General features: G+C 38.1%; 2 protein-coding genes across 3 annotated transcripts in view; one reads left to right on the top strand and one right to left on the bottom strand.

The window, feature by feature from the left end:
* The window catches only part of LOC128518033 (butyrophilin subfamily 2 member A2-like), a 127,601-nt gene extending 119,869 nt beyond the window's left edge, over positions 1-7,732 (top strand). The window contains exon 4 of the mRNA XM_053491161.1: positions 7,547-7,732. The gene's annotated coding sequence lies outside the window, so the exon portion shown is untranslated. The remainder of the gene's footprint in view (positions 1-7,546) is intronic.
* LOC128518030 (CD276 antigen homolog) overlaps positions 1-13,741 on the bottom strand; it is a 56,597-nt gene that overhangs the window by 35,593 nt on the left and 7,263 nt on the right. The window contains exons 3-5 of one of the 2 annotated variants that reach the window (XM_053491157.1): positions 13,362-13,718; positions 12,144-12,191; positions 9,713-11,827 (exon numbers count right to left, since the gene is read on the bottom strand). In XM_053491157.1, coding sequence (XP_053347132.1) covers positions 11,766-11,827; positions 12,144-12,191; positions 13,362-13,718 — 467 coding nt within the window. In that variant the 3' untranslated portion in view covers positions 9,713-11,765. Of the gene's footprint in view, positions 1-9,712; positions 11,828-12,143; positions 12,192-13,361; positions 13,719-13,741 lie in introns of those variants that run through there. The other variant, XM_053491156.1, reaches the window with a different exon arrangement.

The following is a 13,741-nucleotide window of genomic DNA, read 5'->3' as shown; positions in this document are numbered from 1 at the left end:
ATATTGTAAAACGAATGGTTGTAGTTATTAGCAATGATAGAGTGGATTATAGTACCACTGGTTTTACATGTGTATTCCACTTAACAAAAAAGCTATTGAAAATCCATATTTTTTTAAAATAAAAATTTAAAATATATCTATTAAACTGAATATTGCAAAGGGAATGGTTGTAGTTATTAAAAATGACAGAGTGAATTATAGTACAGTTATAAAAACTGCCCGACTCTCATTTAAAAATGTATCTGTTTTATTGGCACAAGAATTGTCTGTTTAATTATTTATTTTATAATGTACATTAAAATAATTATTAATAAATTAAACAAACAAGCACATAAACAAATAATCCATACTGTAGCCTAACAGTGTAATATGTTTGATGTCCTGTGAGGTATTTCTCTGTAGTCTTGTGTATTCTTCTGTAAATAAACGGTTGAGTCTTGGTCATGCACTTTTTAGACTGTCCCTTGGTGACTCCATCGCTATAAAGCGGCGGTAAGCAGCGTTTCTGAAAGATTTAGCTCCAGAGTGAGAAAATATGCGAATTGTCGTTTTTGGGTATTTATTTCCTTCTAAACAGATGAGATAATCTTGAATGTGTGGCGAAAGTCTAACCAACTTAACCGCGGTGGACAGGCGGGACCCTGTAAAAAATTAAGGACAACCCAACACACATCCCATGCTTGTTAATATTGCAAAACCATATAAAAACAATAGGAAATAAGAAATTAATAAGAAACCCAGGTACGGGACGAACAGGGGCAGCGTTCTACATCCCACAACACAAAATATCAGCTAAAGAAAGAATAACAGACCAACTGTCAGTATACAGTTCTGAACTAACAGGAATACAAATAGCACTTGAATGGGTGGAGAATCACCAAGTCCGGTCCTGTAGTTCCCCATTCACTTAATAATCATCATTTGTATGTCATTCCTACGAGAGAAAAAAAAAAAACGCCACATCTCTAAACCTATATTAATAAAGAACTGATCCAGTACTACAGTGGGTGTAAAATGTGATTTTCATCTTAATCTGAGTGTGACTTTGGTCATCACACTGTCATTACCTATGGAGTGAAATCAGAGTCAGAAGAACTTCAACCTGAGTGTGTTATACTTTAGAAACACATTTATAATACATATGTAGTGTTTAACAAGGAAACATGTGATAAATGTCATGTTTAGGGGAAGTTAATGTATTTGTACAGTTCAATAAGACAAGAAAATAAACACATGATAAAATGTCAGGACATAAATATTAGTGTTTCTCAACAGACTTATCTCTGAAAATAAACCTGGTTTCAAAGTGTTCGATTAAGGGCGTAAATCCGAGGATCTGGCAACCTAAAAAGATTACTTTGCAAAGCTGTCCCACCCTTGTATCAAATTACTAGTACCTGCTACCTTTTACTTAAAGCCGCACCTTCGTCACTCCGTGCGCGGGTTACTGTTAGTGCAGTATAAAAGTCACACAGTCCCGCTGTAGAGAGACACACACACACTCCTCCACCCGGAGAGCTGCTGCTGTAAGTGTGTGTGAAGTTGTGAAGGAGAGGAAACTCGGATCTGCTTAATGTTTTGTTGAAGGATTTGTGTAACTTTAATGTGATGATGTGATTTAAAGTGTGAACACAGTGTCTGAGACATGAAGAGAGGGTGAGTGTGAACTTTATATAACTCTATAAACTCTATATCACAGCTCTTACACAACTCAGAACTTCACTTAGTGCACTAATTACACAACACTCATAGAGTTTAGATATTCATTCAGCAGTTACATACAGTATATTCAACATTAATCATAAATAGAAACAGTAAACACATTCTAGCTGCTTACACAATATTGTGTTTAACTACAGAAATGCTGTAAAGGAACATCAAAGTCAAGCAAACTGTCAATCATCTACAGAAACACTCTGAATTATGGCATTAGATTAGATTAGATTAGATTAGATTAGATTAGATTAGATTACTACTGTAATGTCTGAATGACTAATGTGTCACCTGTTAATCGAGTCTCCTCAGTGCTGTTTATTTTAACATTCTATGTGTGAAGCAGCTGAAATGGCTTTGAATGCAATCTTTCATGTTGGTTATAATATTTGTTAAATATTGTATTATACATAATTAGTTAACAATTAAAATTAAATTAGAAATTATAGACAGATTTTAAGAAGAACTCAGTTGTATGAATATATTTGTTTGTTGTAGTAAATCTACACACACTGACGCACCATGACCAACTTCTCCTACATCTGCACCGTGTGGATCAGCGTCTGTGTGTGTAAGTCACATTTTAATTTTTTATAAAACAGATGAAACATAATGTTATTAAAATAACTGCTCTGTCCAGATTAATCTATATTATAATTTCCCGTCTCAGACCTCCTCTCTGCAGAACCTGAGATCAGTGTATCTGGCCCAGTGGGTTCTACAGCTGTCCTGCCGTGTCAACTGACGAGTGTAGACACTGACATACTGAACATAAAATGGCGCTTCGAATCTGAGATTGTGTTTGAGCGACAGGTTGTGGAAGCATATCAGGGTGAGGGATATGAAGGTCGTGTGGACGTTCCTGTGGAGGAGCTGCGTAAGGGAAACTGTTCACTGGTGTTACACAATCTGATATTTACTGATACAGGAGTCTACACCAGCTACCAGACAGTGAGACACACCAGATTTGTGAACTTCAAAGTGGTTTCGATCAGCCATGTTAATCTCTCTGTCTGTGGTGAGTGAGTTGGTCTCAGTAGAACACACACTGTTTCTGCACTACATGTGAGTGTTAGATGGAGACAGAACATTGTGTGTTTTTTTGTTCTTGGTAACATTTGCATTACAGAAGTGCACTAGTTTTTTATTCTATTATCTGTTAATTAAGGAAAATATGATGGGTGTTCAAGTCAAAGCGGGACTTTTGGTAACGGTCCAGAATAACAGACCAATGTGCTGAGAGTAAAAACTCCCTTTATTTCTCTATATAATCCCCTGATACACTAATGCACTTATCCCAGTGTTTCACTAGAGCTTGGACACCATCAAGGTAGAACGTTTTCTCACTACACTGGAGCCATGATTGGACTGCTTCACGGCACGCCGGCCTCCCAGGAACTGACTTGTAGTGAGGTCAGGACTGTATGGGGGGGGTGGCGGGACCTCAGCCCGGGATCGTCATTCACGGACGTTCTTAAAAATGTTTGCACTGTACAGATGTTTTACTGCAGCTAAGAGTCTCATCACCGTACTGTGATTAAAGTCTTCTGTAAATGTTAATCACTTTTACGCCTTCATTCCCGGTTTGACTTGAACGCTGCTCGTATTTCATCTTCATGGAGAAGTGCACTTACAGAGGATTTATGATTGTTAACGATGATGCAGTGTTTTTTATGTATTTTTTACTTTTAGTTTCCCGTGGTGAAGACACACCCAGAGGTCTCTCATCAGCTCCAACAGGTGAGTCAGTATCTACTGAACCTTCTCTGGAAAACAACCGGATTTTATTAATTAATCATCTACAGATTTGTGACAATAAATAAATAAATAGACCAACCAACAAGAGATTTTAAGGGTCCCAGAACATCTTTAACGCTCCTGCCATAGAATTTTCTGGCACAATCTGATCATTTTGATTCATATACAGTATATTTCCTCATGCATTTCTTTCTTTTTTTTTTTTTTTTTATTTTGTGAATTGCATTAAATTGAATCTCTGTCCCTAGAATTTTACTGAATGTGTGTGTACATATTCTTGTTAAATATAATAACTGAAACTCATTTCTGTCTCTCTGCAGTAATGAAGAGTCCTCACCCACTGGTCCTGGTCCTGTCCCTCGTCTCATGTTTACTCGTCCAGCTCTTCTGTGGAGAAACATGAGTGTGACCTACAGCTGTGTACAGGACTGTGTGTTTCAATCACACACAGTAAACTACACACTGCAGCTTTTACACACTTTCCTGTCAGAACCCAGCATTAGTGAGACTGGACTTTCTTCCTGAACTGAACTTGAACAGGATTTTGTTCTGGAGGAACCAGTTTGTTCTTCTCACAGCGTGGTGTATCAGATGATCCAAACATCTGCACTTTACTCTGAGTTAAGCTGGTGTTACACTGCACAGTTACAGCAGCTCTTTATTATCATTACTGATCACATTATACGAGACAAACCTGGTCTGGAAATTATACAGTTTAAAGCTGGATTTACACTAAATGATCTAAACTGTACAATGTTTCAGATACTATAATAGTATTTACATGTATGACATAGCTTTTTACACTGACATATTTGTATATTTGTGTATTTATATTTCATATTTTGATATTTTACTTCTGCTGGGTGTAATACAGTATAAGCTGATCTACAGAGAACAGAGGTATGTAACAGACTCTCATGTGACACCCAAAGATGAATGAAGAGAACTTCAGGAGCTCATAACCTGACTTTCATATTTAACTACTGATCTATAATCCTGCTCTGTATGTTCATTTACACTGTTATATATTAAATATAATAATTGTTAAACCAAACTGTAATATATTTGTAGATGTTACAGGACGTATCACATGACTTTCACTGATTTCTACAATAGAAACATATTTTTGCCACAATTCTAAGCAAAATTAGTAAATCAAACTACTTCTAGAAATAATAATAATTCAGCTTTACTGAAATACAGTATATAAATTCTGACAGTCAGTTTTAACCTTGTAAATGCCAAAATAATGAGAGAATGTGAACCTGACAAAGTGTTAAATTATATTTTATTAACAGAGAGAGTTTCTGAACAAACAAAACTACTATAAGTGACATCATCACCTTGATGTGTGTGTGTGTGTGTGTGTGTGTGTGTGTGTGTGTGTGTGTGTGTGTGTGTGTGTGTGTGCGTGTGTGTGTGTATCATGTATAATGTAGGGGTTCAGCAATAAAATGGACAAACACAGACTCTGTGGAGGGAATGTGGCTTGTGGGCGATCAGGGTTTGGGAGTAACAATGTATATCAAACTGAAAAGAGTAAATTAAAAGGAGAAGTAAAAGTGGTTTTTGCACACGAAGTGGAAATGAAACAGTTTTCCACCATGACAGAGACGCCAGGGTTAAAATCAGAATAAATACTGACTATCTGAGACTTTACTGCAGTGGACTTTATTAAAGCAGATAGAGGTAGGACCCTGGCTTTATAGAGGTGTGTGTGAGGACAAGATCACTCCATCCAATAAAGAACTGAAAGTGATGACGCAGCATCTTTACATATTTGTGTATATAATGTAGGGTAATGTAGCATTCTGCATTAGGCGTTCCCAAACTGCCCGTAGTGTGTGACAGAGTGTGTGAGTGTGTGTATGAGTGTGTGCCCTGCGATGGATTGGCATCCTGTCCAGGGTGTACCCCACCTTGTAGTCTCCTGGGATAGGCTCCAGACCCCCGCGACCCTGAATACAGGATAAAGTGGTATAGACGATGAGTGAGTGAGTAAAACAGGGGTGTCTAATTTTATCCAAAAAGTATCAGGATTGGTGCAGACTTTCATACCAGCCAAGCAGAAGTCACTCCTAATAGTCTATTGAAATGTACAGTATTACTAATGTTAAAGCAGTACAAAGATCAGAGGGAATCTTGTGTACTTTAGTTTATCATTTCTCAAACCACAGCTTCAAATGAGAAACTTGAATCCGTGAGGAACTGGACCTGTGCAGACGCTTAGTCAGGTTGAGATTCTGCATTTCACGTCATCGTGCGTTCAGTTTCCTGTTAGTATAAGTCACACAGTCCCGCTGTAGAGACACACACACACACACACACACACACACACACACACACACACACACACACACACACACTCCTCCACCCAGAGAGTTGCTGCTGTAAGTGTGTGTGAAGTTGTGAAGGAGAGGAAACTCGGATCTGCTTGATGTTTTGTTGAAGGATTTGTGTAACTTTAATGTGATGATGTGATTTAAAGTGTAAACACAGCTGCTAATTCACACTCACATGACTTTAGCGAGCTTGGCTTGAATGCAAACCTCTGTGTTGTTTAATATGATGTTATATATTATATTAAACCATGTGAATAGATAATACTTCAAATTTTAGAAAAATGGTAAACTCATATCAAGAAGCAGTTTATATAATGTTATTTATTTATTTATTTATTTGTTTATTCAATTATTTATTTCATATAACATCTGCAGACCAGGAGGACATAGTTGGAGTCATGACCTTCTTTTCTGTTATCTGCATCTGTGTGGGTCAGTAAATAAATAATAAATAAAACATAAAGTCCTTAATAGAAGTGATTTATCTAGATTTATATTTATATATTTCAGACCTCGTCTCTGCTCTAAGTCAGATCAGTGTATCTGGCCCAGTGGGTTCTACAGCTGTCCTGCCGTGTGAACTGACGGGTGTAGACACTGACACACAGTATATTAGATGGAACCAATCTGAGATTGTGTTTGAGCGAGAGGGTGAGGACTCTAATATAACACTAATATTATAGTTTATATATAAATAAGAACTGTATTTAGGGCGGTACAGTGGTGTAGTGGTTAGCACTGTTACTTTGCACCTCCAGGGTCTGGGTTCGATTCCCGTCTCTGTGTGCATGGAGTTTGCATGTTCTTCCCGTGCTTGGTGGGTTTCCTCTGGATACCCCGGTTTCCTCCCACAGTCCAAAAGACACGTAGGTTAGACTAATTGGTTCCCGAATTGCCCGTGGTGTGTGAATGGGTGTGTGTGTGTGCCCTGCGATGCCTTGGCACCCTGTCCAGGCTGTACCCCGCCTCGTGCCCTAAGCCTTCTGTCATAGACTCCAGGCCCCCCGAGACCCTGAATACAGGATAAAGCGGTACAGAAGATGAGTGAGTAAATAAACTAAATGAAAGAAATGAGAAATGTTGGTGAATCAGGAGACGTGAAGCGAACATAACGTAATGACGTCAAGACTAACAGAATCAGATTAATAACAGATTAATATTGTTAATACTAGCTGTGACCAGGATTTGGAAAATGACCAGCAGTGTTGGGTGTAACATGGATTACTTTTTTGATGTAACGAGTAATCTAACACGTTAGGTCCGCCATTTAAATACTCAGTCATTTTTTAAAAAATGTAATCCGTTATTCAGACAATTTATATAATCTGTGAGCCAGACAGCAGTGACTCCCAATTCATTAGTGTGTGTGTGTGTGTGTGTGTGTGTGTGTGTGTGTGTGTGTGTGTGTGTGTGAGAAAGTCGTCCTACAAGCCCTGATTTTCTGCAATGGAAAAGTACGAATTACTTTTATCAGAAGTAACGCTGTAATGTAACTGATTACTGGGGGATGGGTGTGTGTGTGTGTGTGTGTGTGTGTGTGTGTGTGTGTGTGTGTGTGTGTGTGTGAACGCATATTTGTTTTCTCCATGTTTTCTCAGTAACCTTTATAAATCTCAAGATCTAAACTTTTGTAATTCAAAAATGTCACAATAATGTGTTTAAAAGAAATTAAATGTATAATGTCTTTGCACTGAGCATCAACTATTTACAGCGATGAATTTCTCTCTCTGCAGATAACAGAGGACGGAACCATCATTACTTGTGGATCCTCGTTTTGCCCGGATTGGTGTTACTGGGTCTCGGTGTGTACGCTCTGAAGAGGAGAAATAATAAAGTCTGAAGAGGAGAAGTGTATTAGTGCTGATCATTAAGAACAAAAGGGGATGTGCAGATCATGTGCCGATGGCAACTACAGAGGAATAACAGGGAACATCTGCACATTTCCGCAAACTTTAACCTGAACTGCAATCTTGCACATAACACGGTTCTACTATGCATTACATTTCTATTATATTTAATTTTACTATATATTTTTTTATTATATATTCATTAACATTAACTTCTTCTCTATTTTTATCTTATTCTGCTATTTATTATTCTCAAATTTTTTGGAATATTGAAGTCAACAGCAGTCATACGAGCATTTCACTTTAAATACTGTGTGTGACATTTAGCAGACGCTCTTATCCAAAGCGACTTACATTTTTATCTCATTACACATCTGAGCAGTTGAGGGTTAAGGGTCGCGCTCAAGGGCCCAACAGTGGCAACTTGGTGGTTGTGGGGTTTGAACCTGGGATCTTCAGAACCGTAAACCAATGCCTTAACCACTGAGCTACCCCTGACCCTATACCCTGTGTGACTGTGTATGTGACACACACACACACACACACTTTTTTCAATAGCAACAGTTAATTCAAACGGACAGATTTGTATGACATCGTCCACATGAACAGATTGTTTTGTTGTTGGTCGCGTTCTGTAAATAAACTTAAAAATGGCTTCATTGGCAACTTGCTTTGGATTAACAGCAATGAATCTTTTAGAAATCTTATTATCATTATAATGTAAAAATTATTTAACTACATCAGCAGAAATTGTGCTTTAATGCCTAATGGTTAATCCTCTTAGTTCAGTAAGATACTGTGTGACCTTCTGATCTCCAACAGTAACCCTCCTAACAAACACTGCTATAAGATCTGATCTAATCTAGAAACATCTTTACTCTTTGTGTAGATTCTCAATCACCCAGGTCGCTCGTAGTTGTAGGATTTAGTAACAACAGGTACAGTTGAGGAACACAGCATTTCTCATCTGAAAGGCTTCATCAGCTCTACCTAAATGGTTTATAGTCACAGGGTTTACATTTTGTGAGTTAATTAGACATTAATAGTTGGACATCAGCGGCATGTCTCTCAGGTACTGGTGGGTCAGGACCACAGAACTGTGTTGTTATGAAAGCACATTTTGTCCATTAGTGTGGGATTGAAACACAGTCCTGTACACGGCTCTAGGGGACACTGATGAAGAGCTTGAGGAGTGAACATGAGTGTAGAAATGATGGAAATGTTCTGATGTTGGGTGAGAACTCTTCATTCCTGCATCACCTACAGAGAGTAAGAGAGAGAGAGAGAGAGAGAGAGAGAGAGAGACTGGAGCGTAGTCATGCAAAACTACAGTACTATTAAATATCAGTATTTAATTACTAATGTTTATGTAGATTATTTATGTTTTGATGGCTCAGTTCAGCTAAGTCTAGCCTTTATTTGGCACACATACATCACTGCACAGTGAAATTCTTTATCCTTTACATTTCCCAGCTTCTTGTTAGTAAACAGGGTCAGTCATTATAACCCTGGAGCAGCGGGGCCTCGACCTGCCAACCTTCTGATCCGTAACTCAAAGCTGTAACATACTGAGCCACCACCACTGCCCCAAGCACTGATAAGCACTGATAGATTAAGATGGCAGAAATGTTCTAATCATTATTTTATGCACCAGACATTGATTTTTTTGAAGAGGTTACGTCACCTGGGATCATCTTTAAATAACTCATTAAGCCAAATAGTTAGAGTTTCTTTACTCCAGATAGAATTTAGACAGGTTAAACACTGACATGCATTTTCTTTTTCTATTTGATCCACTGAGGATGTAATGTAATGTAATATTGTTATTAAATCAATTAGAGAATATAGATTTATTAATATAGATATCTTTGTTATTACTACAAACAGTGCTTAAGGATCAGGAATAAAAGCATGTGTTTATGAAAATTATATAGCTTTTGATTTGATCACTTAAAGGGTCTTTTGGATTTGTTACTATTACAAAATAACTGGACAGCAGTGTTTATAATAGAAGTCTTTGCATTGTGTTATTGTTATTGGAAATTCCTCATATCTCACATGTAGTGTTGTGGATAAGCGAGAACACTCAAACTTCTCAATTATAATCTTTATTACAAATGAAAACCAAAATAAAGAAGAAGGTTGGTGTTGAGAATGAACACTAAAGAGCTGATCTTTGTCCATAATCTTTAAAGGCCAGTTCTATTTGTTCTCTTTTCCACCACTAGATGGCACCACATCCCTTTAGATGAGCAGGTCTTAACCCTAGTCCTGGAGTCCACTGGCCTGTATGTTTTAGTCTCACTGCTCTACCACACACACTTCAAGAGACTGGATTTACACTCTACAATTTCCAGCTCAGTTTTGTGTTACACTGTGTATAATGAAGAAGAATCATTGATCAGGAGAAGAGAGCAGTGCTGTAAGAATGTTTAATGTGACACGCTCACTGGGGATGTGATGATGGGAAAGGAAAGAAAAGAAAAAGAACAAGAATATACTCTCTTCCCTTAATGCCAATCTAATCAAAGACCAAGAGGAAAAGGAGATGAAGCAAACCAGTATTTAGTCATACACTATATACACTATCTGTACATTTAGGCATTTGGCAGACACTCTTATCCGAAGCAACTTACATTTTTTTCTAATTACACATCTGAGCAGTTGAGAGTTAAGGGCCTTGCTCAAGGGCCCAACAGTGGCAACTTAGTGGTTGTGGGGTTTGAACCTGGGATCTTCTGAACCATAGTCCAATGCCTTAACCACTGAGCTACCCCTGGCCACTTACATTATCTTTATCTTATTATACACTATCTGTAATTATTATTCATCATTATATGTTTGAGCAGTTGAAGCTTAAGGGCCCAACTGGGACAATTTGGTTGTCATGGGATTTGAACACAAGACCTTCAGACCCATAGTCCAATGCCTTAATCACCTAGTTATCCCTGACCCCTATACACTACATACACTATCTATACACTATTTACTGTATCTAATAACAAAAATCTTCTTTGTCTTTCGGCTGTTTCCTTTTAGGGGTCGCCACAGCGAATTATTTGCCTCCATCTAACCCTATCCTCTGCATCCTCTTCTCTCACACCAACTAACTTCATGTCCTCTCTCACTTCATCCATAAATCTCCTCTTTGGTCTTCCTCTAGACCTCCTGCCTGGCAGTTCCAACCTCAGCATCCTTCTACCGATATATTCACCATCTCTCCTCTGAACATGTCCAAACCACCTCAATCTGGCCTCTCTGACTTTATCTCCAAAACATCTAACGTGGGTTGTCCCTCTGATGAACTCATTCTTGATCCTATCCATCCTTGTCACTCCCAAAGAGAACCTCAACATCTTTTCTTCAGCGCCACTGTCTCTAAGCCGTAGATCATCGCTGGTCTCACCACTGTCCTGAACACCTTTCCTTTCATTCTCACTGATACTTAACACACCTGACACTTTTCTCCACCCAGTCCAACTCGCCTGCAGAACCAAAGTCAGAAACAAGCAAAATGTCACAAACAGAATAATAATGAGTTAATGATAATAAAGATCTGCTGTAACTGTGCAGTGTAACAGCAGCTTAACTCAGAGTGAAGTGCAGATGTTTGGATCATTTGATACACCACGCTGTGAGAAGAACAAACTGGTTCCTCCAGAACAAAATCCTGTTCAAGTTCAGTTCTGGTAGAAAGTCCAGTCTCACTAATGCTGAGTTCACTCTACAACACACAACTTTCAAAACGTCAAACCACAGTATACTGTTACAGGAAAATAATCTTCACGTCCCTCATTATTTCACTATAACAGCAGAACAAACTGTGCTTTAACACTTAATAAATAAGACTTTAGTTCAGTAATCTACTGGCTGTGACCTGCTGACAGACGACTTTAACCTTAATAACAAACACCACTATAACATCATTTAATATAGAAACACAGAAACCCCTGTAATTATGACCATCTGTGGAGATTCTCAGTCCTCACGATGATCACAGAGGTGCTGTACAGTGACGACTCGACTTGTATAAAGTTCTTCAAGATGCTTCACTTCTCCAGAATTCTTCATCAGGTCCAACTAACTGAGTGTCAGGGACATAAACTCAGTGCAGTAAACATGAGACGAGGGACAGGACCAGGATCAGTGGGTGAGGACTCTTCATTACTGCAGAGAGACAGAAATGAGTTTTATTTATTGTAATTAAATAAAATATGTATGTTAACACACCGACACACAAATCCACACTCTGGAAAATATATTATTTATATTATTATTATTATTATTATTATTTAATAATATATTATTATTATTTAATAATATATTATTATTATTATTATTATTATTATTATTATTATTATTTAATACGACTCCCCACTTTCATTCCTGAAGGAGGACTAAAAAAACATCTTACTCTCACCTGTAATTTTCTGAAAAAGACTGAATAAGTGATTAATCAGGGAAGGTGGATATACTGACTCACCTGTGGGAGCTGATGAAATACTGCTGTCTGTTTCGTCAAGAGGGGAAACTAAAAGTAAAAAAAAAAAATTATAATAATAATTACTACAGCATCTTGACACAATCATAAATCCTGTGTAAGTGCAGTTGTTGATGATGTTAAAGTGATTTACACGGTGAGGTGTGTGTAGGTCAGACTCACTAATAATCCTCCTTATTACTGTGAATGAGTAGATCATGTCTTACCTTTACATGCTGTACATCAGTAATACTACAACTCTTATATTTTAATATAATAAACAGTGTTAAATATTTAAAGAACGTCACTGGAATATGAACAGGTGACGTCAAACTGGGACTACTCTGTGAATGAAGGAGTAAAAGTGATTGACATTTACAGAAGACTTTAATCCCAGTACGGTGATGAGACTCTTAGCTGCAGTAAAACACTTGAATGTTGTAAACGTTTTAAAGCAGGCCGTACGTCCGTGAATGATTATCCTGGTCGAAGTGGTTCTGAGCCCACTGCAGTCGTTCCTGTGAACATTCAGTGAGTGGGACACCTGATCCTTCATAAACGACTGATATCTAGTCGCTGACTGGGGGAAGAGACGCATCTGTCTGTGTAAAATGTATAAGTAATTATTCACTACTTGCATGTTACAGGAACTCGGCTGCAAGTTCACCCGTATTGTCCTGACCTCACTCTAAGACATTTTCACATGTTTGGGGCGTTAAAGGGGTTCCTGGGAGGCCAGCGTTTCAGACATGAAGAAAAAAAGTCAGATCATGGCTCCAGTGTACTGAGAAAACTTTCTACCTTGATGGTGTCCAAACCCTCTAATTTGGATATTTGGATCTTTTGATGATTTTAGGATAATTTTGATATTTATTGAATAATTTGGATGTTTGTGTCTATTTGGTATCTTTGATGGTATCCAAACCAACTAATTTGCTTGTGGATACTTATAAAAACATTTTACCTTGATGGTGTCCAAGCACTAGTGAAACACTGGGATAAGTGCATTAGTGTATCAGGAGATTATAGAGAGAAATAAAGGGAGTTTTTACACTCAGAACTCATTCATTCATTCATTCATTTTCTATACTGTAGTAATTAATCATATGTTGAATCATTAACAGCATGATAGAGAAAACACCTAGTGTATTAGTGTAATGCAAATGCTTCAGATGTAAAAAACAAAACCACAGTGTTCTGTCATCTTTATCTAACACTCACCATAGACTGAGAGATTAACACTGTTGATCAGGACTGTTGCTCTCCTAACACGGACAGATCTCTTGGTGTGTCTCACTGTCTGGTAGCTGGTGTAGACTCCTGTATCAGTAAATGTCAGATTGTGTAACACCAGTGAACAGTTCCCCTTACGCAGCTCCTCCACAGGAACGTCCACACGACCCTCATATCCCTCACCCTGATACGACTCCACATCCAGTCGCTCAAACACAAACTCAGATTCGATTCTCCATCTAATATACAGTCTGTCAGTGTCTACACTCGTCAGTTGACACGGCAGGACAGCTGTAGAACCCACTGGGCCAGATACACTGATCTCAGGTTCTGCAGAGAGGAGGTCTGAGACGGGAAATTATAATATA

This window comes from Clarias gariepinus, chromosome 2, assembly GCF_024256425.1.
Source record: "Clarias gariepinus isolate MV-2021 ecotype Netherlands chromosome 2, CGAR_prim_01v2, whole genome shotgun sequence".
NCBI classification, from domain to species: domain Eukaryota; kingdom Metazoa; phylum Chordata; class Actinopteri; order Siluriformes; family Clariidae; genus Clarias; species Clarias gariepinus.
The sequence above is the reverse complement of the archived record's forward strand: the minus strand, read 5'-3'. Positions and strand labels throughout refer to the sequence as shown.